The sequence below is a fragment of the Cavia porcellus genome, unplaced genomic scaffold (assembly GCF_034190915.1).
Source record: "Cavia porcellus strain 051 isolate PalLab524CR breed Dunkin Hartley unplaced genomic scaffold, mCavPor4.1 scaffold_6, whole genome shotgun sequence".
NCBI lineage: Eukaryota > Metazoa > Chordata > Mammalia > Rodentia > Caviidae > Cavia > Cavia porcellus.
In genome coordinates, this window is record NW_026947489.1 from 77,172,642 (window position 1) to 77,198,627 (window position 25,986).

The following is a 25,986-nucleotide window of genomic DNA, read 5'->3' on the forward strand; positions in this document are numbered from 1 at the left end:
CTGGTCTCCCAGGCTGCCCTGTCTGAAGACTAGTAGACCCTCTTTCCCATCATCCTGGCCCACCGAGGAATAATGCTCAGTGGGGAAGAGCCATCTCCTTTTGTTCTGCTGTGTTCTCTTTGGAGAAAAAGTTAGAAAAAGACAGCAAGGAACTTGGAATGGAGAAGAGCCTGCACAAGTGTGGGTACACATAGGTGTGCACACTGGGACACAGTGATGTCAGCCCTGGCTATGACAACCCCTGCCCCCTCCACCATCCACATTGCTGAGAGCAGGTCCTTAGCCACCCAGCAGGATGGCAAAGCTGTGTACAGTAGACCGAAAGGACAAACAGGATCCTGGTGGCAAACTCTGGGCTTCTCAGGGATCACTAACTAGGGCTCCCAGAGCTTGCTAAGTCTGTAGACTGTCCCAGAAAGGGCCCTCCTGGAGAGAAAGGAGGGCTTTGCTAGGGAGATGTAAAGAAACCACCTCCCCAGAGGCCCTGGGCAACCAGGCAGGCAGGTCTCTGGGTGAGTCTTTGGGTGACGGAGAGACTGGAGATCAGAGTTGTGTTCAGTGCGGTATAGAGACTTACTTATCTATAGACAGCTGGGAGGCCAGAAAGAAGGGTCCCTCATTTGCAGCCTTTGCAAGTGCCCATGGTGTCATCATGGCCATCACCATGGCTGACGGTAAAGCCCTACTGGGACATCACAGGATGTAACAACTCGCTATTGTGTGGTTGTTTCCACCTGACATACATTTCACATAAAACACCTTCAGAGCACAGATAGTGAAGCCTAAGAAAAGAATTAGGAAGTGATAAATTTTGGGCATGTGTTACCTTTATTTTAATATAATCTACTTAACTACAAGTTTCTATAATTGAGTTTTTAATGACTGTTTTGACAACTGAATGCAAAATTGCTAAAACTTCAACAGTTGCTTCTAGAGTCCCTCCAAGTTGCCAGAACTCCTGTGGCTTGGGACCCCAGGACCTGGGAGGCAGGGGACCGCGATAAGGTCTGGCCGTCTTCTGCTCACACTCTGCTCTGCCCCCTGCAGATCTTCTCCTTCGTCCTGCATACGATCGTGCGAGGATTCATCCACTCTGCTGTCGGGGGCCTGTATGCCGCTGTGTGAGTCTTACAAGCTTTGGGTACTCTGGTGAAAGCTGTGACCTGAGGAGGTGGGACTGAGACCCTGAGGCTGGGCCGTCCTCCCCTGGCAGAGTTTGCCTTCTGCATCAGGGCACAGATGCCAGGGTTTCTGCTGAGTGTGTCGGGAAGGCTGTACCTGGCAGGAGGTGGGTCATTGTGCAGACAGTTGAGTGCCCATAGGCCTTGGCAGTTAACACGAAGTCAGTTCCCCCAGCCAGGCTCAGTGCCCCCCAGTGCAGATGAGGATGACCTCGGGGCTACTGCTCAGCCGAGTTCTGGGGCTGTTCCAGGCTGCTCACTGGAAAGGACAGGGCTGGGTTCTGACTGCCTGGAGCTAAATGCTGCAGTTCAAATATCCCTCAACGGAGACAGCGGCACGGATAGCTGAGCCTGGAATGTTCCAGGCTGTCCTAACACAAGCCCTCCAATATCATCACCCAGGTCCTAGACCCCGGCTCTCATGAAACCTACATCTTTTTCCAAGATGTTCCTCTAAGTGGCTCCTCTTTCTTTGCCCCAGGAATTGTCCCCAAATCTGGAACCCAAGTGCCCTGCTCTGGTGTCTCTGACTGTAACAGCAGCTTATTCCTCGCATGGAGGCTGCTCCTGCACCTAGGATAGCAGGTCTCATGTTCGTTGAGATTTAGCTCAGAGGTCCCTCCCTGTTCCAACAGCATCCCACGGGGGTCATTTCAGGTCCCCTCTCCCCCGCTTTCCCCCCCCCAGGCCTGGAGGAAGTTGTGGCTGCCCTGGCAGGGTGTGCAGGAGACGAGCAAGAGCTGTGATGCCGAGTTTCCGTGATTACACAATATTCCTCTGGAGGAGGGCAGAACAGAGCCCAGCCTCCAACCTGCTCCCCGGGCCGGTTTCCCAAGCCACAGGCTCCTGTTGGCACCACATTTTCCTCACAGCTTGGCCAGACACCCATAGGACCCAGGCGCATCTTGCAGAGTGGGACCTGGGCTTTCCCGGACTCTGGGCCTTGGGCTGGTCTGAAAGGGAAACTGCAGGATTGCTTGGCAGAAAGTAATCCAGAGGCCAGAACTCAGGCATCCTGAGACTGTTCCTGTTTCTTCCTGCAGGGCCCCAAGGTGCAGTGCTGGACCACCAGCACACCTGGCCCAAACCAAGGCTGAGGCCGGGTCTGGCCTCAGTAACACTGGCTGAGACAGTCTTGATTGCCCCCACAGGTACCCCTCCACCCAGTTCGGCAGCCTCACAGGACTGCAGTCTCTGATCAGCGCCCTGTTTGCCCTTCTGCAGCAGCCACTTTTTCTGGCCATGATGGGTCCCCTCCAGGGAGACCCTCTGTGGGTAAGAAGGGTCGGGGGGATCTGTTCTGGCTGCACTCTGATTGGGGAGCTGAGAGGCCACCTCGCACAGGGCTTCAGAGTTCTGAGGACCAGCAGTTTGCAAACTTTGATTAAGTCTGAGTCAGGGTGCCCTTGTGAATGGTAGCTAGGCAAGGGAAAAATGACCTCTCTGAACCTGATTTTAGGACAAACAGAAGAGAGTTTCTAGCTGAGAACAGTGGCATATACCTGTAATCCTAGCTACTTGGGAGGCTAAGGCAGGAGGATTGCAAGTTTGAGTCTAGCCTGGGAAATTCAACAACACCTTGAAAGGAAAAAAAAGGGACTGGAGAAGTAGTTCAGTGCTCCCTGGGCTTAATCCCCAGTATGGGGAGCAAGGGAGTTCTTGTCCGAGCCCTTGTGAAAGGCCAGGGTTCTTAACCGGACCTGCTGCACCATCAACACCAGTCTCACCTTTGAGACTAGGTTGGCAGGGCCCACGTGGAAGGCTTAGGCCGTAAGGGTTCTGCTGGGTGGTCAGTGGAGAACCGTAAGTTCACCTGGATGCCGGAATGAGGGCACACAGGCCTGGAGACCCACTGAACCCTCCTGGTTCATTTCCCCCTTCCTCTCATGACCCCCTCCCCTTCCTCACACCTGAGCGTGTGTGCATGGGTGTGGGTGTGGGTGGCAGGGAGTGAGCTCAGCCCTGTGATGGCTCACTCCCTGTGATGGCTGCTCCTCCCTGTCCCCAGGTGAATGTGGGGCTGCTAATCTTGAGCATGCTGGGCTTCTGCCTGCCCCTCTACCTGGTCTGCTACCGCCGCCAGCTGGAGAAGCAGCTACAACAGAAGAGGGAAGACAGCAAGCTTTTCCTCAAGATCAATGGTTCGTCCAACCGGGAGGCCTTCGTGTAGCGCCCACTGGCTCAGAACTGTGGCCTCCTGTCTGTGCTTCAGTGACTGGCCGGTCTCCTCCCCACCCCAGAAAACCCTGCACTCTTGCAGGAGTCTCTCCTTCACCATGTCGGAGTCCACACTCCCTCCAGGGCCCTGGTTCTGCCTTGGAGCTCTGCAGTGGAAGGACAGGAGTGGGCCCAGTATGGGAAACTTTACTGGACAAAGGGCGGCCCCTGGTTCTGCTCCGCCACCCCCAAGGGACCCTGGGGCCTTGGGTCTCCATGGTACCTGCAGGAAGAGCAAGGTCACTCCCCAGCAGACAGGCTCTGGATTCTTCCTCTTGCCAAAGCAGAGGAGCCTATCATCCACTACCCACCACCTGCCCCTCGGCTGCATGCCCACCAACCACGCCTGCCTGAGGACAAAGGCTTGCACTGTCTGCACCCCCTCTCCTGGCCCCTTACCTCCTCCCCTGGCCAGTCTGCGGCTGTTTAAGGAAGGAAGGACCCGCTTCCTGTTGTTGGTGCTAACCCCTTTGTAATCCCTCTCCCCTGTGGCCTGTACGCAGCCTGTCCGCTCATGTGAGGCCTGTGGAGAAGCCCTCCTGGCTCAGAGCCTGGAGAGGGGTTGGAGGCAGGATGGCCACACTAAACCACAGAAGCCATGGACACTGACCGAGCGGCTGTCCCCCGCCTCCTCACTCAGCGTGGGGAGAGGGAATGCATTTCCACTGCCAGCCTCTGTCTAGTCTGCGACTTGATGGGCCATAGGGGCACCCTCTCCCTCAACCGACACAGCTGTTTCAGTGTGTCTGGCAGACACAGAACTCCAGGCTTGCGCAGGGAAGAGTATTGGTGAGGGGCCGGGGGTATATGTGTGTGGGGTGTGTGACATGTGTTATGTGTGAGGTGGGGTGGCCTCTAGGGCCTGCCTTTATCCCCACCAACCAGTCAGGCCTGCTGCAGAGCCTGTGTGCCTGGAGCCAGCCTAGCCTGATGGTCATCCAACAGGGAGGCCTTCCTGTAGCACCACTGGCTCAGAACTGTGGCCTCCTGTCTACGTAGCAGCAGCGCCCCCTGCTGGCTAATTCTACCACGGCCTTGAAACTGGAAGAGGCCAGGCCTCCCTGGCCACCAACCAACCTGCCCACTTTGACTGCCCTCAGAAATATGGCTGAGACCTCCTGGGTGCTCAGAGTGGTGGGTTTTGGCGTTTAGTTGTTTTTCTTTTAAGTTTTATTAGACTTCTTTTTATAAAGCAATAAATTCATTTTCCTCGTGGCAAGGGATTCCCCCTTCTAGCATATCAGCTGACAGCTGTTACAGTGCCTGTTTTGAGCTCAAGAGGAAAAGACAGGACAAGGTTCTTTGTTGCTGAGCAGCCCTATCCATACCCACCATCCTTTCTCTGGGATACCCGCCTGGGGTGGGGCTGGGCCAGGAAAAGACATTCCACATCTACCCCGGCTAAATTGGGCTTTGCAAGAGTGTGGGCCTCCCCCTCCTCTGCAGCCTGTCCAACCAACAGACTCATCCCGGCCCCTTCTCAGCTCCTACATGGATTTCCTGTTGCTGCTTCACAACCTGAGGAATCTTCCAGAGTGTAGGACACGGGTTGACCCCGGAAGAACCCCAGGCTTAAAGAACAGCGTCAGGATATTGAAAGGGACAGGAAAGCGGAAGGGGCACCCAGGCCAAAGTCAGGCTCCACAGTAACAGCCAATCACCGAGTTTCCTCAGTGCCTCTGTGCTTCAATATTAAAAATCACAACCCAGAAAATAACGAGCTGGGGGTGTGAGTGAGTAGTTGAGTGCGTGTGTAGCATGAATGTGGCTCCGGGTCCCATCCTCAACCCCAAAAGAAACAGAACAAAAACAAAGGTGGCACCTGCCTGTAACCCCAGCCACTCAGGAAGCTGAGGCAGAAGAATCGCTGAGTTCAAGGCCAGCCAGCCTGGGCTACATAGCGAGACCCGGTCTCCAAAAACAACACCCTGTATGAGCATTTTCCAAACCATTTCTCAGAGCACTGATTTTGATGTGTTAATAGTTATTCTTTTTTTAAAACATCATAGTCAACTAAAGGAAATGCTGAGTTAAAGTCAAGCCCATTTCTTTGCAGCAAATACTCAGCACTTTTTCTGCAGTCATCAGTACTGTGCCTGTTGAAACAGGTATGTACTATCAAGTACACCCCACTTGTGTGACCCCGTAGCTGCCTGTAACCGAAGCTCCTGGGCTGTTAATCTCCTGACTGCAGATTTTGGTCCCTCCAGAGTTTGAGACTCACTCGTGAACAGGGGGACAGTTTAGGGGACCACTGACTGGCAAAGTCCCTTCTAACTGGGAACATGGGCAGGTAGCCCAGCTGTCACCAGCAGCCCCTGGGCCTGGCCACCGTACCAGTAGGGTGGAGCACTTTGAGAGAAGATGCTGGCCTTGAGGAACTAGCAGTGAGAGTGGGAAACAGTCTGTGACCGGCACTGTGTGAGACTGGTAGCCTGAGAACAGAAAACAGGTAGGTAGGTTGTAGAAAAGAGGATGGGCTATAATCCCAGCTCCTGGCTGACTGAGGCTGACAGAGTTCAAGATCAGCCTGAACTGTATAGTGAAACCCTGTCTCAGACAAAAAGGGAGAAAACCAGATGGGTCAGGAACTGCCCAGTCTACCTGACTCCCCACAGGATTCACAGGTTAGAATCATTGAAACAATCTAGAGCTAAATAAAAACCACCAACTCCATTTTGCAGTTGGCAAACAGACCTAGCGAGGTGGTGAAACTTGCCTAAGGTTAGAACCAGGACTCATGTGGATCTGTAAGCCATCCGAGCAGCCAAGGCCTTGTAGACCAGGACATGCCGTTTGGAGCAGCAGCTTGGGGGTCACTCAGACCTGCGGCAGGGCAGCAATACCCAGTGAAGACAGCAAACCAGGCACCGTCTTCTAGTTGGAGCCAAAGCCACCTCAGGGTGGTGTGAGCTGTACTCAGTAGTGTTAGTGGCAGGCTTTTCTGGTCACCCCATCTGCAAGAGGAGTGCCTGAGATGGGGCCCAGGCCACAGGCTGGGAACAAGGTAGCTATAGCCATCCTTTCTGCATTTTCTCACCCCACTCCCCACCCTTGTCCTCTGTAGGCCCTAGATCCAGGCTTTGTGGTGGTTTCTTGCAGCCCTTCCAGGTCTCTGCCTGCAGCTCCCTCTGCTGGGGCTTGTCCATAATGCAGGTTCCAGCCCTCCTAAAGGCCGATAATAAGGTGCAGCCCTGAGGGACGCCTCTCCCCTGTTCCTCTTGTATCTAGCTTCCTGGCCAAATGAACTTCATGCAAACCCTCCTTGTCATGGTCCAGGCAGTCTGAGGAGTCTGCCACTCTGCTCAGGTCCCCGAGGACTCTGAAAGTAAGGGGGCATCCAACACTGGGGTCCTACAGGCAGGACTGTCCCGGACAGTGGCACAAACACAACTGGCCAAGGGAATGTCTTGGTGCCCTTGCGTGTCGGCTTGCAAGAACTGGAGCAGAACAGTTGGGGGCAGGAAGTGGTGTGGGACCTTGCAGGGTCTTCTCAGCAGATTTAGGCTCAGGCACCTTTCAGCAGTAGCTTCTTCCTCCAAAGAGAGGAACAGAGGTGTTCATGGGCTCCTAGCGCAGCAAGGAGCCTTGTCTGTGCCAGTGACTAGGACCAGGAAAGGGTAGTGGCTCACTGTCCCCAGAGATGACTGTTGGCTGTGGGCTGTGGGAGCCTAGATGGTCCTCAGGCTGCAGATCTCTCTGGGGTGCAGGGTCAGGGTGAGCATGTGGCCTTGTGACACTGGGCCCCCTCCCCTACCTCACTCTGAGCCCTGGGGTATGGACAGAGCTTCCCAAATGTCATATTGTCACATCCTCCATGAGAGTGGCCTGGCCTAGTCCCTTCCTGCCAGGATGGACCCAGCACTCGTGCCCTGGTCACTGGAATTAATCATGCTCATTCTCCTGGGAAGTTCCAAGATGAACCAGGGCCAATGATAGTTCCCTGACTGACCTTGACCCTAGCCCCTGACCTTGACCCTTCACAGAGGGAGGCTCCACCTCTGCATGCTGAAGAGAGACAAGGGAGGAGCAAAGGTTGAAGACTACCACATACTCTGGTGGTGTCCTTAGACAAGCCATTAGCCTCAGTCTCCTTATCTGTAAGATGGACGTAGTAACACCCTCATAGTGCTAAGTGAACTCACTAGCACTGCACGCATGCATTCCTACGGCTCTTACCAAGCATTTCACCAGAGGGATTATTTTCATGGCCCTGGAAGGCAGACAGCACAGTGGAAATGGCATCTCCCCCATATGACAGGAGAGAATGTGGGGTGTGGCATAAGTACCTGCCTGGCAAGCACAAGGTCGGGAGTTCAATCTCTGGGATCCCCCCTCAAAAAGAGAAAAAAGTAAGGTCTGAAAAAAGAAAATGAAGTCATTTCCTGCTGGCCTTGTTCCCCTCAGAACCTCTCCCTCAGCATAGCCTTAAGAAGTTATTTTCAGCCAAGTGGTGGGGGGCATACCTGTAATCCCAGCACTCAGGAGGGCTGAAGCAGGACAATTGCTGTGAGTTCAAGGCCACCGTGGGCTACATAGTGAGATCCTGTCTCAAAAAGCTTATTTTCTTGGTCATTTTTCCTTTCTGTCTTTCCTATTTTCATAAGACTTGGCCAAAGGACATTTCAAGACAATCTCTAAAGAGTGGGCAGGTTGGGGGCTGGGGATTTAGCGCAGCAGCATAAGCGCCTGCTTTGCAAGCACGTGGTTGTGAGTTCGATCCCTGGTACCGATAAAAAAAAAAAAATGGGCAGATTTATACTGAGTGAGGTGACTGAAATCCCAGCCACAGGCACCCCAGTGCCACCTCCTTGGGCACCTGCTTGGTCGTGCCTCTAACTCTGTGTGTGTATGTGTGCGCGTGTTATGGGTGTGTGGGTGTGCGAGTCTGAGATGTATTCTGGGCTCTTTGGGATGCGTAGTGTTTAGAGGAGTGTGTAGGAGCTTGCTTGTGTGCCTCGCCACCTGGGGGAGCAGAAAGAAGGGAGCTTACCTCGATGAATCCCTCTCCACTGCTGGAAGGAGCATCTAGGGGCTGGGTCCAGGGTCCAGGGCCCAGCCCAGCCTTCAGAGTGGTGCCTGAAGGGTTGATTCTGTTCTCTGTGCTAACCAGGGCTCAGCAGTGTCGCTGATAACTCAGCAGCTGACTGACTCTTCCCTGCCCTTTTGCTCTAGCACCTGGCTTATTCCTTGGCACACAGCAAGCACTCAATAAATGCATGCTGAGAACGACTAAAACTGCTTCTTTCTCTATAGCCCGTGGGTCCCTTATTGCCTCTAAAGGACTCTTGCCCGATTTCCTGTCGCTTGCCAGAACTGTGGTCCCTGAGCTCCAGCTCCAAGAGAGGCTGCATTTGCTGGTTTGGGCTTCTGACTGCCCTTGGAAGACACACAGGGCGGACTGGGATGAGCATGCCACCCTCGGGTGCTGGGAGGCCCAGGCTGCTGCGGCATCCCAGGCCTAAAGGGCTCCACGGCGCCTTTCCACCTCAGAGACTCCCACCAAGTTGCCACCTGCCATAGGGTCTCCGGGCTGGAGGGAGAGAGCCCCAGTAAATCGGGGAGGAGGGGACTCCCCGCTGGTCCTGCCCGAGGCCTGGCCTCCAGCCCTGTGGGGTTTAGGAGACTAAGGTACAGGGGAAGGTGAGCATGGTGGGGTGGCTAGCACAGGAAACTGTTCACGGGCCCTGCTAGACAGATGTGGGGTGTGGTGACCGTTCCCCGTCACACCTGCAGACTCAAGCTGAGCTCTGCCACATCCTGTGTTGTAACCTTTTATCTCCCACCTTTGACAGAGGAAACACAGGGAAAATATTTCCCTGGTCTAATGATAAGCTCTGCAGTCATATAAGGCAGCTTGACCTTGGCCTCCACATCAGGGATGAGAGGACTGGTGGGACCTGGAGACCGTAGATCCACCGAAGGGGACAGCTGCAGCAAGCTCTGGCCAGCTCCTGCCTTGTGGTGATGAGCCTGTGTGGCCAGATCTTCCAATTTTTGTTTTTCTTTTTTCTAAGAAAAGCTGAAAATCCTGAATTCTACAGAAAATAGCCCCCTTTCAAATGTCAGCTCAAAAACATTTTTTTGGAAAATATCACAGCTGCTCGAACCACATTTAACCCTATGTTGGTTTAACAGTGCAGGAAGCAGGAAGAGGAAGCGAAGGCCTCCTTTGGTCACCAGGGACCCTGTCCTTTCTGCCCCACAGGTGGCATGCTCGTGTCTCTCCTGCTTTACATAGTGGGTCTGCGTGGTGGGCCTCTTTCTGCCTCAGTCTCCTCTTCTCTGGTCCCTAATGAGCGTTGTCGAGTGAGCAGGTGGGTTAACTCTAGTTTGCTGAGTGGTGAGCAGTTCCTATTCAGGGACAGGGACTGTCAGAGAAGCTCTGAGGAAAGCCAGCTCGCCCTCGCTGCTGAGTCCCTGTCCAAAGACTGTGGCTGGAGGAGGAACTGGGCAGCAGGGTCCTGTGTGGCTCTGTTCTCTTGTCTGGCGTTTCCCCGCAGAAACAAATGTTCCTTGAAAGCTGGTGCATCCCCTACCTTGGTCTCCGTCCTTTGAATGGTGCCTGGCATGGAATAGCTAGCTACTTAGTGGATAGTCTAGCTATAAAATGTAGGCAGAGATAGACAGAAATAAACAGCGAAGAGCCTGAAACAGACTGAGGCTGGAGAGGAGCAGGCTTTCAGCAGCCAGAAAAGGACTGAGCATAAGATGGAAAGAGTGAAACATAGTCTCTCTGAGATAGGCAGAGATGGGTTACAGGTGTGGCTGTACCCAGGTTACAGCAAGGGCCAGCCAGCCAGGACAGACTACCTGGGCTAGAACCAGGAGCTCACACAGAGCGGGGACACACACACACACACACACACACACACACACAGAGGATGCATAAGCTAAAGGCACAAAGCCCCGAGTAGGGTAATGAAGACTAAGCCTACAATGGGTAGGGGTGGGAAAACAGAAGGAGAAAGGCCTGAAGGCAGTAAAGGGAGGTAAAGAAAGAGAAATGCAGTCAGGCATGGTGGCACATACCTGTAATCCCAGCACCTGGGAGGCTGAGGCAGGAGGATCACCACTAATTTGAGGCCAGTCTAGGCTGCATATCAAGACCCTGGTTTTAGGGGCTGGGGATTTAGCTCAGCGGCATAAGCGCCTGCCTTGCAAGCAGGCAGTCGTGAGTTCGATCCCTGGTACCGATAAAAAGGAAAAAGGCAAAAAAAAAAAAGACCCTGGTTCAAAAACAAAGAAAGACATTGAGAAATGGGAGAGGAAAGACAACAGATATGTGGACTCTCCGTGAGGGCAAAGAGAGAGAAAAAGCACAGAAAGAGACACAAACGAGATAAACAGAAAGGAGAGACATATTACAAAGGAAGTAAGTGGGTTCTGCTAGAGACTGATACAGGGTTAATATAGGACCTCTAAATAATCTAACATAAAGAAAATATAATTTCCAACCTGTTAAAATCCAATATGCCGAGTTTCTGTTTTCTAAAATTGAAGAATGAATTCTAGGGGCTGGGGATTTAGCTCAGCGGCATAAGCACCTGCCTTGCAAGCAGGCGGTCGTGAGTTCGATCCCTGGTACCGGTAAAAAGAAAAAAGAAAAAAAAAAGTATGAATTCTAGGAACAACAAAGGTATAAAATTATATACATTTACTGGGAGAAAGAAAGCTTCTCGCTAAGAGAGGAGGAAGGGATCTCGAGCAGGCTGCCAGGAATCTTGGCTTTCGGGGAGAGTTTTATAGAGAAAATTCACAAGGTGAGGCAGGTCTAAAGTGAGACAAAACTATAATCAACTAATAAGATTATGAGCATGGTCACTGTGGCCCAGCACCTGCCTGGCAAGCGTGAGGTTGTGAGTTTGATTCCTGGTACCAAAAACCAACCAAACAAACAAACAGAAAAACTGATCCAATGGGAAGCCATAAGGTGGATATGAGGTGGGATAAAACTATGGGCAACCAATAAGATTACAAGTATAGTTGCTGAGGTAATACTGATTAAATAGGGCTCAGATGGGGAAACAGTCACATAGTAAGCTCTCTTAGGCCGAAAGGGACTTGTCTAGAAGGGAGGTTTTGATTGATACCTGTTTAGAATATCAATCACTGCTGTTCCTCCTGTGGAGAAGTATATAGGCATAGTCAACCTATCTTTTGTCTTGAGCTCTGGCCTTCAATGAATGCGCCCTCACCTACAGTTGTAAGGAATCTATACTGACTGCTTTGAGGGCCTAACTCTGCCAGACTGTCTATCATATTTCTAAATTACTTAGCTGCCTATAATAAGCTGACACTGGGACAAGTGTGGCACTGCACACCTGTAATCCCAGCACTTGGGAGGCTGAGGCAAGAGGATCACTGTGAGTTTTTGGCCAGCCTGGGCTACATATGAGTTCATGTTCAGCCGGACCTAAATAGCAAGACCCTGTCTCAAAAAAAAAAAAAAAAAAAAAGATGGAGAAGTACAGATGTAGCTAGAGAGAGTGGAAGCAGGCAAAGAAAGACACAGAGAGACAGAACAGGAGGATCTCAAGTCTGAACCCAGCCTGGACAATTTAGCAAAATGCTGTGTCAAAATAAAAGTAAGGGCTCAAGATCCTGAGTTTGATTCCTGGTACCAAAATAATAAAATAAAACAAAAAGGCTCATTATATAACTCAGTACAAAGGCCCTGAGCTCAATCCCAATACCACACACACACACACAAAATAAATCACATAAAGACAGGAAGATAACGATAACACTCCCAAGTCGCTTCTTTCTCTTTCCTCTCTCAAGCCTGAACCACGGGGATGTAGTTCTGAGGGGCAATGTTCCTTCCTTCAGAGCCTTTCCCCACCATAACATGGAGATGGGCCGTACACTGTGCTTTATATACAGCACCTCGTCTAACGAGTTTCCACAACTCACAAGTGTCAGGCAGTCACTTATTATTATCCCCATTTTACAGATGAGTAAACTGAGGCACAGAGACTGAGGAACTTGCACAAGGTCACACAGATACAAAACACTGAGGGAGTGGTGGTTCCCAAGGGGGTGCAGCTGGAGAAAGAGGTGGCTCTGTGTTTGCAGGCTAACCCCATGCATAGGGTTACTGGAATAAAGAGATGCAATCTGAACAAAAAGACCTTGTTTGCATACCAAATTTCTCTAATAGAAATGACAATATAAACATTTTGTTTGTCTGTTTGTTTTTGAGATGAGGCCTTGCTATGTAGTTCAGATGGCCTTGAACTCACTGGGAGCCCAAACTGGCCTCAGCCTCTTTGAGTAGTGGGATTATAGGTGTATATCGCCATGCCTGGAGGGAGGGGAAATCTGAATATGACCTGGGGAGAAGATAGCAACAAAGTAGAGCCAGATAGAATTGCACACAACAACTGTAATCTCTGCACTGTGGGAAGCTGAAAGTTTGAGCCCAGCCTGCACATCTTTCTTTCTTTTTTGAAGGAGGTGGGCAAGACAGTGTCTCACTATGGTTCAGGCTAGTCTCAGAATCACTGTACAATTCCCAGTAACTATCCCTGAGACAAAAAGAAATCACTGTGTAGTTCAGCTGGGCCTCCAATTTGCAGTGATCCTCTTGGCCCACCCTCCTGAGTACTGAGATTACAGGCATGCACCACCATGCTCAGCTCAGCTTGGACAACTGTTTAGAACTTGTTTTATTTATTTATTTATTTAGGTCTTTTTCCTTTTTATCGGTACCTGGGATCAAACTCATGACTGCCTGCTTGCAAGGCAGGCGTTTATGCCGCTGAGCTAAACCCTAGAACTTGTTTTAAAACAAGTCCCAACCCCTAGAACTTGTTTTAAAACAAAAAATATAACCAGGTGTAGCAGTGCACAGGGAGGCTGAAGAAAGATTGTTGTGAGTTTGAGACCAGCCTGGGCTACAAAGTGAGTCCAAGGCCAGGCTGAACTGCATAGGGAGACCCTGCTTCAAAAAGACAAAAAAATAAAAATTTAAAAACCTCCAGTGACACACACACACACATGGGTGCACACACACGTGTGCTTGCACACACGCATGCACTCTACTTCAGCCTCTGCCCCCAACTCAGCCTAGGTAGGACTCTGCATGCAACTTTGCCCACACTAGCTTCTTTCAGAGAGGCAGTGCTCGCTTGCTTGGCTTATCTGGCTCAAATCCCCACTTCAAGAGGACATAGGGGAAATTTGAGGTGTCAAATACTCTGAGTTTGTGTCCCCTGAAATCAAAGAATGAATTCTGAAGAATAGTGGAGATTGGGAGTAGGGAAATGTATTGGAGAAAAGTAATGGAGGGGCTGGGGATTTAGCTCAGCAGCATAAGCGCCTGCCTTGCAAGCAGGCGGTCATGAGTTCCATCCCTGGTACTGATAAAAAAAAAAAAAAAAAAAAAGAAAAGTAATGGGGACTAGGAATAGCTCCTGAGGGACAGGAGGGGTCCTGATGGGTTGTTGACAGGCCCACCTCTCAAGCATATTTTATAGAGCAAAATCATGAGATGGGTACAATGTGGGTCAATATTATGATCAATCAATATTATTGCAAATATAGTTGCTCAGATAACATTGATCTAATGGTAGGAAGGGTACATAGGTGGTATTAATCTTGATCAATAATCTATAGTTTTAGTCTTGCCTTTAGTCTTAATAGGCTTTCCCCACCCCCATCCCATTTTTATGAGACAGGGTTTTGCTATGCAGTTCAGGCTGGCCTTGAATTCCGTTTGCAACCCAAACTGGCCTCAAACTCCATTGATCCTCCTGCCTCAGTTTCCTGAGTACTGGGATTACAGGTGTGTGCCCTCTTACCTGGCAGTCTTAGTGGTATTAGTCTTAGTTGCAGTAGGTGGGAGAGGATGGCTTACGCCAATGAGATAATGGGAAATCTCAAAAGGGACTGATACCAATAATCCTACACTTCTGTTTATCCCTTAGGGAAGCATGCATGTCTAGCCTTTGTGATTTTAATCTTCAGGTGCACCTCCAACCATAGTCCTGATGCTTTTTTATCTTCTGCAATGACTCCCTCAAGGGTCCAACCCTGACTGGCTACTATGTTTCCGTCTAATTTATACTTTAATACTTCTGTCTTTAATACTGAGATGCTGGGGCTGGGGATTTAGCTTAGCGGCATAAGCGCCTGCCTTGCAAGCAGGCAGTTGTGAATTCAAGCCCTGGTACCAATAAAAAGGAAAAAGACCAAAAAAAAAAAAAAAAATTGAGATGCTTCCACACCCCTCCAGCCTGCTCCAGTGCTAATGCTACAGTCGTACACGGCCACCTGGCCTGTAATCTCCTTTGGGCTAGTGACTATTTTCTCTAAGTGTAAGCTTTCTCCAAGAGAACAGAAGCTGCTTCTCATAGATTTTGATGGTTTGTTTGGTTTTTCATTTCCCTCAGTACCCAGGTCTCACCTTGCCTCAACTCTTTGTGTGTGTGTGTGTGTGTGTGTGTGTGTGTGTGTGTGTGTACCAGCATTCGAACACAGCACTTTGTGCTTGCCAGGCAGACACTGTGTCACCTCTGCTCCTACCAACTAAGGAGCTAGCTATCTTGGCCAATAATTGCTCTTGTTTCCAGGTCTTAGTCTAAACCTGGACCAGGACCGTCCCTGCTCACCCAACCAATGTAATCCATCAAGGCAGATCATCTTCGGGAAATTCAGCTTTCTTATAAAATTTGTACTCCTAAAGGGCCAAGGATTTAGCTCAGTGGCAAAAGTTCCTGCCTGGCAAATGTAAGGTTCTGAGTTTGATTCCCAGTACCAAAAAAATTAAAAATAAAAATAAAATTCGTGGCTTCTGAAAGTCATCTCTGTATTTGTTTATATTATGATTTCCTTCATGCAGCACAGGAAAGACTTTGTTTTGCTTGGTCACCCCTGTGCCTAGAAAAAACCCTAGGACAGGGCCAGGTACTCAATCAATATTTATTGAGTGAAAGTGTAAATGTTTCCCCAACTAGACTGCAAGTTCCCAGGGGGCAGGATTTGGTTACTTCCTGGAGACAGCCAGGGCAGAGCACTTGTTAGAGAACAGTTCACTGATACAGTGGAGGAAGGACAGCCCTAAACTGGGGTCTGGGCCAGGGATGGCAAATCTTTTAGAGCTTTGAAGGATAACAAACTGCCCCGAGCATAGGTTCACCACCATTGGTACTAATCTCTTTCTTTTCTTTCTTTGTTTCTTTCTTTTCTTTTCTTTTTTTTTTTTTTTTTTGAGGCAGGGTCTCACTATGCAGTTCAGGCTGGCCCTGAGCTCACTTTGTAGCCCAGGCTGGTCTCAAACTCACAAGGATCCTCTTGCCTCAGCCTCTCGCATGCTGGGCTTACAGGCACATACCACCACTCCTGACTTAATTATTATTTTTCAAGACAGGGTCTCGCTATGGAATTTAGGCTGGTTTGGAACTCAGTCATGGAGCCCAGGCTGGGCTTCAATTTTTGGCCACTTCCTGCCTCAACCTCCCAAGTGCTAGGACTAAAGATGTCTGCCTCAGCCTCTTGAGTCCTGAAATTACAGGCATGTGTCACTACGACTGACTTTTCATTTTAAAGTTTGAAACAGATCTTGCTAAATTGCCCAGGCTGTCCTAGAATTTGCGTGATCCTCCTGCCTCAGTCTCCTGGTCACTAGGATTATAGGTGTTCACCACCATACCTATCTTCTTGGCGTTCCCTTAAAGAGTATAGCTCTTTCTGGGGGCAATCTGTGCTCCCACTTCAGGATTTAATGAATGAGTGGCCAACACGTGCAATGCTCTCAGAGATCCTGGGCACCAGTGTTGGCTGGACAGCAGCGTGGCCACTGGCTCTACCTTTCCTTCTGGCAGCCCTACCTTGGCATCCCACTCACCGTCTCCCCCAGATGCCTGGAGAAGGGTCCTTCCCTGGGATCATTCTCTCTCTTTGCCAACCTGCCTGCCTGTGTTCTCACTGCAGATGAGACTGTCCACTCAGGCTCTCAGGCCAGGGTTCACCTCCTCTTTCCCTGTCACCCACTCAGCGATTTTTCAATAACCTTCTGAGCGCTCCCTGGACTTCTGCAGCAGCTTCCTTCTCTTGAGCCTCCAGTCTGGTCTAGTCCATCCTCCTTTTACTCCTCTCCTGGCTCCAGCCTTCAGAGTGAGGCTTCACACACACTAAACCTGCTCAGGTCACTGCTCAGAACCTTTAAATGCCTCTTATAACCCTTATGGCAGACTCCAGACACTTACTGTCACTCACCTGGAACCTACAGATACAGAGGAAATGTTAGATGTCAGATACTCAGAGTTTGTGTCCCCCAAAGTCGAAGAATTAATTCTAAGGAACAACAGGTTAAGAGTAGGAAAATTTATTGGGGAATAGGAATAGCTCCTGAGAGACAGGAGGGGTCCCAAATGGCTTGCCAATGTGCCCTCTTCTTTAAAAGGAGTTGTATAGAGCAAAATCATGAGGTAGGTTCAGTGCGGGTCAAAATTATGATCAATTAATAGGATTACAAGCATAGTTGCTTAGGTAATATTGATCCAGTGGTAGCAAGGGCGTATGGATGACATCATTAACCTTGGTAGATAATCTATAGACTGGGTTTTAGATTAGTAGCCTTACTTTTAGTGGATGAGGGTGGCCCTCCTATAATGAGATAATGCTTTATTTATATGGGAAATCTCAAAAGGGTGGTGCCAATAATCTCAAACTTCCATTTATCCCTTAGGGAAATATGTAAATTTGGCCTTGTTACTTTAATCTTCTTCAGATGGGCCTCCAGCCACAGTTATGACGTGTTCTCATCTTCTGCACTGACTCACTCTAGGTGCAATCCCTGTCTGCCTGCCTACTATATTTCTACCTAGTTTTGCTGTCTGTAATACTACCTCTTCCCCTACCTCTCCCCAGCTCCCAAACTCTATGCTTTATGGTGCACCTATTTCTCTCAGTCCCCACTTGCACTCTTCTTGTTTTTGTTTTTTTGAGACAGGGTCTCCCTATGTAATTCTGGTTGGTCCTGAACTGTGTAGCCCTGGTTGACCTTGAACTCACAGCAATTCTCCAGCCTCAGCCTCTCATGTTGGGATTACGGGTGTGTGTGCCACCAGGCTCAGGCACTATGCTCTTCTTGCCTACAGCTTCTGCACTCCCTGTCTGCTACACTCTTCCTCCTGAACCTCTTGCAGGTCTCAGCCTAGTTTTCCTCCAGAATAGTCATCTTTGACTATATCACTCACACTCAATTAGGCGCCCTCCCCCACACCTGCGGTTTTCACCTCTCCCAACCCTTCCCATTGTAATTGTCTGACTGTATCACCTCCAGCCATTGATTGCTCACTCCTCTCTTGACTCTGAATTCTTTCAAGGCTCCAAGGTATCTCTGCCTGGTGCAGGCTCTGGCTCTCAGCAGGTACTTAGCAAATATTTATTGGATGACTGTTGGGTTAAAATCTCAGCTGCATCACATTCCTGCTGCAGACGGGCATGTAAATTGGGACAGTAACAATACTTTTCGAGTAAAGTTGTGAAGACTCCAATACTTAAGAGGATAACTTGCACACACAGTTGGTTATTGATTTTTTTTTAACATAACCTTTACCTGGCCGTCAACCCACGCACCCAGGAGGCTCAGGCATAAAAGCACAGCCCTTCCACCTGCACCAAAGAACTCAGCTAACACCCTGCTGGACATCCCGGCGTGTACCTCGCCTGCTTCGCGGCTTTTGCGCACGCCCGAGGCCCACCTGGCACGCCGGTGCCATCTACGTGGCCCACTTAAGGACGGCAGGGGGTGGGCCCGGGAAGGCCCCGCCTCTGCGCTGAGGTCAGCGCGCTCCGGGCGTGTGACGCTCTGGTTGCCGCAGAGACGCCCCGCCCCCGCGCGGCGCTGCGGAACCGGAGCTCCGGGCGGCGTCGGAAGCTGCACGGGAGGCGGCGAGGCCGGGACGGCAGCAGTCGGCGCGGCTGCCGCAGCGAGAGCGGCGGGGACGGAGCAGACCACGACGAAGGCGCACAGGCAGCCGGGCCGGGCCGGGCCACGGGGAGAGCGGCCGCCAGGAAGCGGGCGGGAGGCCGGGCAGGCAGCGGGCAGCCGCGGAGCCGCGGAGCGACATGGTGCTGCTCAAGGAGTAGTGAGTGTCCGGGCAGCCGTGCGGAAGCGGGGAGGAGGGGAGGGTCGGGGATGACGACCGGGAGGGCCGATGGCCCTCCGGAGGGCCAGGCCAGCGCGGATGTGGCTGCGGGGCGGCTGGGCAAGGGCGGACGGGATGTCGGGGGCCAGGCAGGGCCTGAGTGGTGCCAGCGGGGCTGGAGAGACCCGGACGGCACGTGAGGCGGGGCCCGGGGGGCCGTGAGGGCCGGAGAGGCCTAGCGGGAGGCCGAGGAGACTGCGAGGGATGGACAGGGCCTGAGATGGGGCTGGGGGACAGTGAGGACCGGACAGGGCGTGAGGAGGGGGCTGAGGGAATCCAGAGGACTGGGGGAGACGTGCGGTGGTCGCACAGTGGAGGCTGAGGGGTGGCGAGGCCAGCCGGAACTGCTGGAGGGGCTGAGCGCTGGCGGGAGACAGAGTTGTCGTCCCAGGGCCCGGGAACAGCGGGACAAGGGCAGGTAGGTCCCGAGAGCTGCCTTCTGGTCGGGAGGTGTTTGAGGGGCTGATCAGGCTGGAATGGGGAAGATCAGATAAGATAGATCATAGAATGGAGCAGAGACGATGGGAGGAGTGCTAGGTGGAACCTGGAGTGTGGATAAGTGACTGACTGCCTCAGGCAGCAGGGGCAGGATTATAATAAGTGGTCACAGGACAAGGACTAGTCAGGGCCAGGTTTGGGTGACAGGGGAAGGAACTTAGAACAGAACAGGCTGAGATAAAGGGAACTGAAATGACATGGTGCCCAGATGTTAGGCTGAGCAGAAGAAGAGTGATTTTAGGAAAAGCTTGAGATGACTGCTTTGTACTCTGGGCCTCGTGTGTTAGAAAACCGGAATATATTTGTGTGAATGTATGTGTTAGCAAAGGCGGCTGAGACCAGGACAGGCCAACCTGTCTCTACAGATTGTTTTGTCCAGTGCAAAGAGATGGGGAAATTGCTCTGAGGAATTGAGATTTCCATATAAGCCATTAATTGAGGAGAGATAGTAAATGATTTGTAATGTCTTGATAAAGAACGTGATTTTTCAAAGGAATTGTAAGAAGGAACAAATACTTACTCTTGAAATCCAGGGGACTGAAGACAGGTGGAAACTATTCAAATGGCTAAATCCTTCAAATGCAAAGTGATCCATTCTTGAAGCTTGTGGTTCCAAGAGCACAGGATTTTTTTCTTGCCCCCAAAGTGTGTGATTGAATGTGTGTGTCCAGAATTTACAGTGAAAGGGTCTTTCTGGAGGGAGGGTAAGTGGCTAGTATTGGGATAGAAGCCCAGGAGGTCCACTTGGGAAATGTCCAAAGAGAGAGAAACTTACTGAGCTCTCTGGGCAGCCAGGCAGGTGTGCAGAGGGTTCTTTCTATTTTGTCAGTGAAGTCATTTTGTCCAGCCCCCTGTAGTTTGCTTCTTGGAGATGTTTAGGACATTTAGGAACATCAACTTGAATAACAAAAAAAGCAGAGATTTAGGTGCCATCCAAGCTTGGTATCTTGTGTGAATGTGACTTGGAGGCCCTGTCACCTCTGTTTCTTGACATCTGGTCTGATACTAGTCCAGCCAGAGCTGAGTTTTTGTGGTGAGGAGGAAGAATTTAGGATGCCAAGATTTTCCAAGGAGAAGATGGTGCGCTTTGCATTTTAATCTTTGGTGTCCAAACTAAAAATTATTCTCTGTTCTTCTGATCTTTTTTCCTATTCCCAGATGAATCCTAGAATCTGTAGAAATAATGCAGTTTTGAAAGGAGGGGAAGGGAAGGAAAGGTCCTCAGAAGAGAAGTGAGTTTTGAAGGGAGTTACTCCTTTCCGATGCTTTGTTCTTCCTTTGAAGCCCACCAGAAAAGGCCCACAGTAGCCAGATGCAGAGCTGACCTAGCATCTGCGTTTCCTTCCTGCTTAAATTGTACCTCGTGTATAATCCTGGGCTAGGGACAGGGCGGAGGACACATCTAGAGATGCTTGGCTGAGGCTGCAGAGCTGCAGCTCCAGGAAGGATGTGAGTGAAGGTCACACTATAGTGAGCGTGGCTCTAGTCTCAGCCCAGCTGTGCTTCTGTGACTCTGTCCTTTGGAATTGTACCCTACTGCTCCCGAAGTGGTTTTGTTCCCAGGGAGCATGGGAAGAATGTTAGAGGTGTACAGCTGTGATGGAAGCAGCCCCAGAACATCCTGTGAAGAATGAATTGGCCCATGCCAATTCTCAGGACAGGGGCTGCGTCTATTGATGTTTTTGACACTTCCTGCAACAGGATTCTCCTTGATTTGATTTCTGCAAATTGTTAAATGTGATTTCTACTGTGTATTTGAAGATAAAAGGCATATTGTTTTCTAGGAAGTTTTGTCTGAGGGTGCAGAAATTCTGGCCTCCAGGTTGGGAGTATTTTCTGCACTGTTGGCTTTCTGCTGCCGGAGGAGAGTGTTAGTGGCAGCCTCCAATAAACTGGAGGATTTACACTGAGTCCTTCTAAAGGAGGGAGTTAGCAGGCAGTGAAGAGTTGGAGCCCGTTTTGTTTTTCCTGCTACTTTTTTGGTGCCTGGCCTTTACTGTGATGTTTTCCTCAGATCCCTCTGTGTCCTTCTTGCTTCCTGGGGGACCTTTGTGAGACTGAAAAATAGCAAACTATTTAGCAGTCTAGAGCAAAGAGACATGCTTGAACCCAATGTGTTGCATAGGAAAGAGGACATAGCTCATGCTTCTCCAAGCAGGCTCACAAGATGCAGAAGGGTTCAGAGGGTTCCAGCAAGGCTCTGAAGACTATGACTCTCAGCTGGAGAACTGCCTTATTTTGTGGAGTACAACCAAGTCTTTTTTCAGTGCTTGCACCTAACAGTATAGAACTGGGGGTGGCCTTTAGTCGGAGTTAAAATGCAAGCCACTTGCAGAAGTGCCAGTAGCCCTCTGCCCTCATTTAGACATCTCCCCCTGGTGGCGACTTTGCTGGCCTTGGCTTCTCCATTAGGTTATTGGTGGTCTCTCCAACAATCAGTGGTCAGTGAAATGTAGAAGAGAAGAAAGTGATCAGTCAGAGTGTCTTTGGGCAGCTTCTGGAGGTCATTGACATTGGGGTGTCCTCTTGGAAGCTACATAGCTGTAGCTTATATTGAACTGTCCTGCCCCAGAGCAGAGATGGTTGGCCTGGGCCTTTGGGGTGATTAAGTCCCCAGGGGACTTGACCCCTGCCTAGCCTTTCACCTGGAGGGTGTTTTCTTGGTAGTTGGGTCCACAGAGATGCAGATCACAGATCACCAGGGCCTGTCATTTTGGGTCTCAATTCTCACTGTGGTGGGTCCTTCTTTGTTAACCTCTCTGTTTTACTAGACTCATTAGCAAGTCTTGTTGGAGAAGAGATGGGTGAGGGAGCGGGAGAAGAGGACAGCTCCACATGTGAGTCAGAGGCCTGGGAAGTAGCTGGTGGGGGACTGGGGTTTACACTGAATCACGGGGTTCTAAATGGGATTCCAGAAGGGCACCCAGGTCCTGACCTGCTGGGCTTTTGTCAGTGAGGATAGAGTCATGCAGCAAAACACCGTTCTGACCTGATGCTTGAAGAACCTGAAGTTGACGCTCTTTTCCTTCTCTTGTAGTCGAGTCATCCTGCCTGTGTCTGTAGAAGAGGTAAGTTCTTTTTCTTTCTTATCCATTTGCCCATAAGAGCTTGTGACCACTGGCTCCGTTGGGCTGAGAGTAGCATACCCTCTGTACAGTTCTTGTGTTTGTTCTAACCTAGAGATAGCCAGTGCCACTTTTAATTGCAGGAAGGCATTTGCTTGGTGTATCTGGTGAGCTGTTACCATGCTGGATGACTCTGATGAGACACCAGCCCAGCTCTTTGGGGGTGTTACTGATGGGATTAGGTGTGCATTTTGGGGGACCTCCGTGAGTTGCCTGGGAAGTGGGCATGGCTCTTTCTGGTTGTGCAATAAACCAGTAGTAGGGCCAGAAATCTGAGGTCCTCCCTAGCCATGCTCGGTGATTGCTGGAAAGACCAATGCACAGAACCCTCCTTTTACGGAGGACAGAGAATGACAAATGGGCTTGGCTTGTTCTCTGTCCTTTTATGGTGGCTGAGTCTGACGTCCCACTTTGTGGGGATCTGGCAGCAGCCTTTGCCCCAGAAGGTTCATAGGTCATGCTGACTCAGAACTGTGTCCTGGACAGCAGAAAGCTGTCATGGAGACTCCCTGGTCTCACCCTTTCTCTGAACTTCCTCCACACTCCTCTTGGCATAGTCTTGTTCTTCTGAATCCACAGGCCCCACCCCAGCTTCCGGTGAAACTGGAGTTTGGGTGAAGTTTGTCAGCCCTTGTGGTGCTGTCTGTCATTGGGCTCCATCTGTTTTGGTGCCAGCAGGAAGCTCCAGTGATAACTTCCACTCTGTTCCAAACGGAAGCTGGACCTTTGAAAAATCAAATCAGGACAGCAGAGCCCACAGCCCTTTTTAGATAAGACAAATATCCAGGTTTCCAGATACTCAAGTGGGATGGGCAGTCTTTAGCCCCGTAAGTGATGTCTCCAACAACTGAATGGGCTGTATGATAAGAGTTGTGGAGACCTGGGAGAGGGGAAATGAGTTGAATTTGAACATGACCTGGAGGCTCTTAAAGGATGAATAAGGGAGATAAGATTTAAGTGGGTGTGGTGGTACATGCTTGTAATCCCAACTACTTGGGAGGCTGAAACGGGATCATTTGAGCCCAGGTAGAGTTTAGTGATTTGTAATATCCAATCTTAAAGTAAAAAAGTTAAAAAGAAGATTGTAGTGTTAAGGCCCCAGGTTTAGTCCCCAGTAACACACAGACAAATAAATGACAACCAACGATTGGAATGCAAGCTAGAGGGTCTAGAGTGTCTGTTGCTCTGAAATTTGGTGGTAGTTTCTTTTCTGGAGTGGGGATAACCACTCGCCCTCTTGCTATACAGCATCACCCCCTCAATTCAGTAAGATACCTCCTAGAAATTTGGGGTTTCCTCAGTGTGGTATCTTGGGACAGAATGGGTCTTTTTTGGGGGGAGGGGTACCGGGGATCGAACTTATGCTCATGCTTGCCAGGCAGGTGCTTATGCCACTGACCTAAATCCCCAGCCCCAGAATGGATCTTTTTAACAGGAACGTCCTTGATAGAATGCAGGGTGAGAATGTCTAAGAAGGCCCCAAACTAGGAAAGGCTAGAATAGTCCAGTAACAGGTACCTCTCGGCTGCTCTGCCACAGGCAAGCAAGGCCAGAGCCCTGATTGTTAATAATAGATCCAAGAGTACAGGGAGAGGGAACTCCCACGTTGAGAGCTTCCACAGCTGGCAGTTTTTAACCGGTGGTGGTTTTTTCTAGGTTTGAGGAAGTGGCTGGACAGGGCGGGGTATTCGGGTATTCTGAGCCTAAAGTCTAAGCAAAAAACTTGCAGTGCTGGTTAGGATTCATCTACCTGTATTGATGGTCAGCGTGTTCTTGATAAGAAACCATTTATAAAGGCCAGGTGTGGTGATACACCTCTGCACTGGAGGTTGAGGTAGGAGGATCCCCATGAACTCAAGGCCAGCCTGAACTACACAATGAGACGGTCTCCACACAGTAAGCCAAGTGTGGTGGCATAGCCTGTGATCCTAGCACTAGGGAAGCTGAGGGAGGAGGGGTGGATTATGTGAATTCTGAGCTAGCCTGGACTACACAGTGAATTTAAGACAAGCCTGAATGACAGAATGAGAGGCTGTCTTTAAAACAAAAAAAAAAACTGAAGATGGGGGGACCCCTAGGTTCAATCCTTGTCTCAAAAAAAAAGCCCCCACAAAACAAAAACCATTGACAAAACTGCCTGACCTAGTAGGGTTAAAGTTGCTCTTTTAATGACTTGAGCCTTACTTCCAGGAGATCAGAAAATTCTTGAATGGGGAAGCAAATGAAGTAATGATTGACCTTCTCAAGAATCCTTGTCAATAACCCCCGTGACTCACAGTTCCCATGGGAACAGCCCAGAATCATGTCATTGGTGGATTCACTTCCTAAATTGGAGGCCATGACTTAAGGGCCTTGGAGTTTCTGTTTTGTAGGAGAAAGAGAAAAAAGAAAAGAGGTCTTGTCTGTATAATCATCCTGATGGCCTGAATCAATATTGAGGGGAAGAATTAGCTTTTGGCAACCAGAGTCTTTGGTCTAATACTGCCTGGGTTTCTTCTCTTTTCTTCTCTTTCCATATCTTTTCTTTTTGGTACCTGGAATCAGACTCAAGACCTTGCAATTGCTAGGTAGGCGCTGTGCCACTAAACCATATCCCCAGCCCCTGCCTGAGTTTCTGGACATCTCCAGCACAAACAGAAAACACTCTGGCTGTCTGACATGGGTGTGTCCACCTATGGGTTCTGGTTTAGGCCAGCCCACCTTCTGCTATGGGCTGGGCTGTTTTACTTCTTGTTTCCAGAGATTCATGGCACCACCCTCCTGTGGTACCTGACCTGATAGCTCATGTGCTTGGCATCAGCAGCTGTATTGTCGGTTTTCATGTCATGTTCCATGTCAGCATTTCTGGCCTACCCACTACATGTATGTTCCCAAGCTTTCACTGCTAGATTGCCAAAGTGGTGGGACCTCTTGTTTTTCTTACCTTGTTTTTTCATTGTGTTCTCTACTCTCTTTTTCTCTCTGTGTCTGCCTCTTTGTCTCTGCCTTTGGGGATAGAATTTTACTTTGTTGCCTAGACTGTCCTTAAACTCATGGGTTTAGGTGATTCTGCCTCAGCCTCCCAAGTAACTGGGACTATAAGCACATGTCACTGTGCCTGGCATGTTTCTGTGTTTCCTAGCTGAATGTTTTAGTTCTTGAGGACAAGGGAACAAATCTCAAGGGTCAGGGAGCATTGTCCTATGCCTACTATGCTGGAATCATGACCTCCTTGAGGTTCCTTGTCTGATTTAATGGTTGGACTCCCACCTCTACTGCTACCTAGCGTGAGTCTGGCAGTTTTCCCAAGGTGCAGAATATCTGTGTCAAAGAGAGCCCTCTGACATGGGAAGTGTTCCCCATTGTAACTTGCCCAGGCCAGTATTACTGCTTCGGATTAACCAATCTGCCTTCACCTGTCTCATTGAGATTAAAGGATCAGAATATCAAGAGAGATTAAAGGAGTAAGATGCCATCCAAAGGACTGATCCTCTTAGAGCCTGCCCTCTGATTCCTGCAGCTGAGGAGAGACCCAGTAAAGTCCATTAGTCTTTGCCTAGAAGCCTCTTCCCCAGGTAGCACCATGATCTGGCAACTGGATCCCAGCAACCAAACCTTCTTCCCAGTCTGCTTTTTAGGATGGCTGAGTTGGTGGTTTGATCCCTGTGACTGTTTCCAGAAACAGTTCCTGCTTCTTCTTAGGGACCCCTGGCTTAGCAGACCCTGAGCTACTTGTGGTGAGGGTTTCACTTTCAGCTGAATGGTGAAACTGGAAAGGCACAGGGACAGTCTGGGGTTCTGTGAGACACTGAGGCAGCACTGGCATTG

The 25,986-nt window shown here is 50.1% G+C and overlaps 2 protein-coding genes across 3 annotated transcripts in view; both read left to right on the top strand.

The window, feature by feature from the left end:
• Slc43a2 (solute carrier family 43 member 2) overlaps positions 1 to 8,636 on the top strand; it is a 45,883-nt gene extending 37,247 nt beyond the window's left edge. For both annotated transcript variants that reach the window (XM_063251065.1, XM_063251066.1), the window contains exons 12-14: positions 1,048 to 1,121; positions 2,333 to 2,456; positions 3,190 to 8,636. In XM_063251065.1, the coding sequence (XP_063107135.1) occupies positions 1,048 to 1,121; positions 2,333 to 2,456; positions 3,190 to 3,351 (360 nt within the window). In that variant the 3' untranslated portion in view covers positions 3,352 to 8,636. The remainder of the gene's footprint in view (positions 1 to 1,047; positions 1,122 to 2,332; positions 2,457 to 3,189) is intronic.
• Positions 8,637 to 18,222: 9,586 nt separating this feature from the next.
• The window catches only part of Pitpna (phosphatidylinositol transfer protein alpha), a 37,598-nt gene continuing 29,834 nt past the window's right edge, over positions 18,223 to 25,986 (top strand). Inside the window, exons 1-2 of the mRNA XM_003469683.4 lie at positions 18,223 to 18,496; positions 22,092 to 22,122. Coding sequence (XP_003469731.1) covers positions 18,477 to 18,496; positions 22,092 to 22,122 — 51 coding nt within the window. The 5' untranslated portion in view covers positions 18,223 to 18,476. The remainder of the gene's footprint in view (positions 18,497 to 22,091; positions 22,123 to 25,986) is intronic.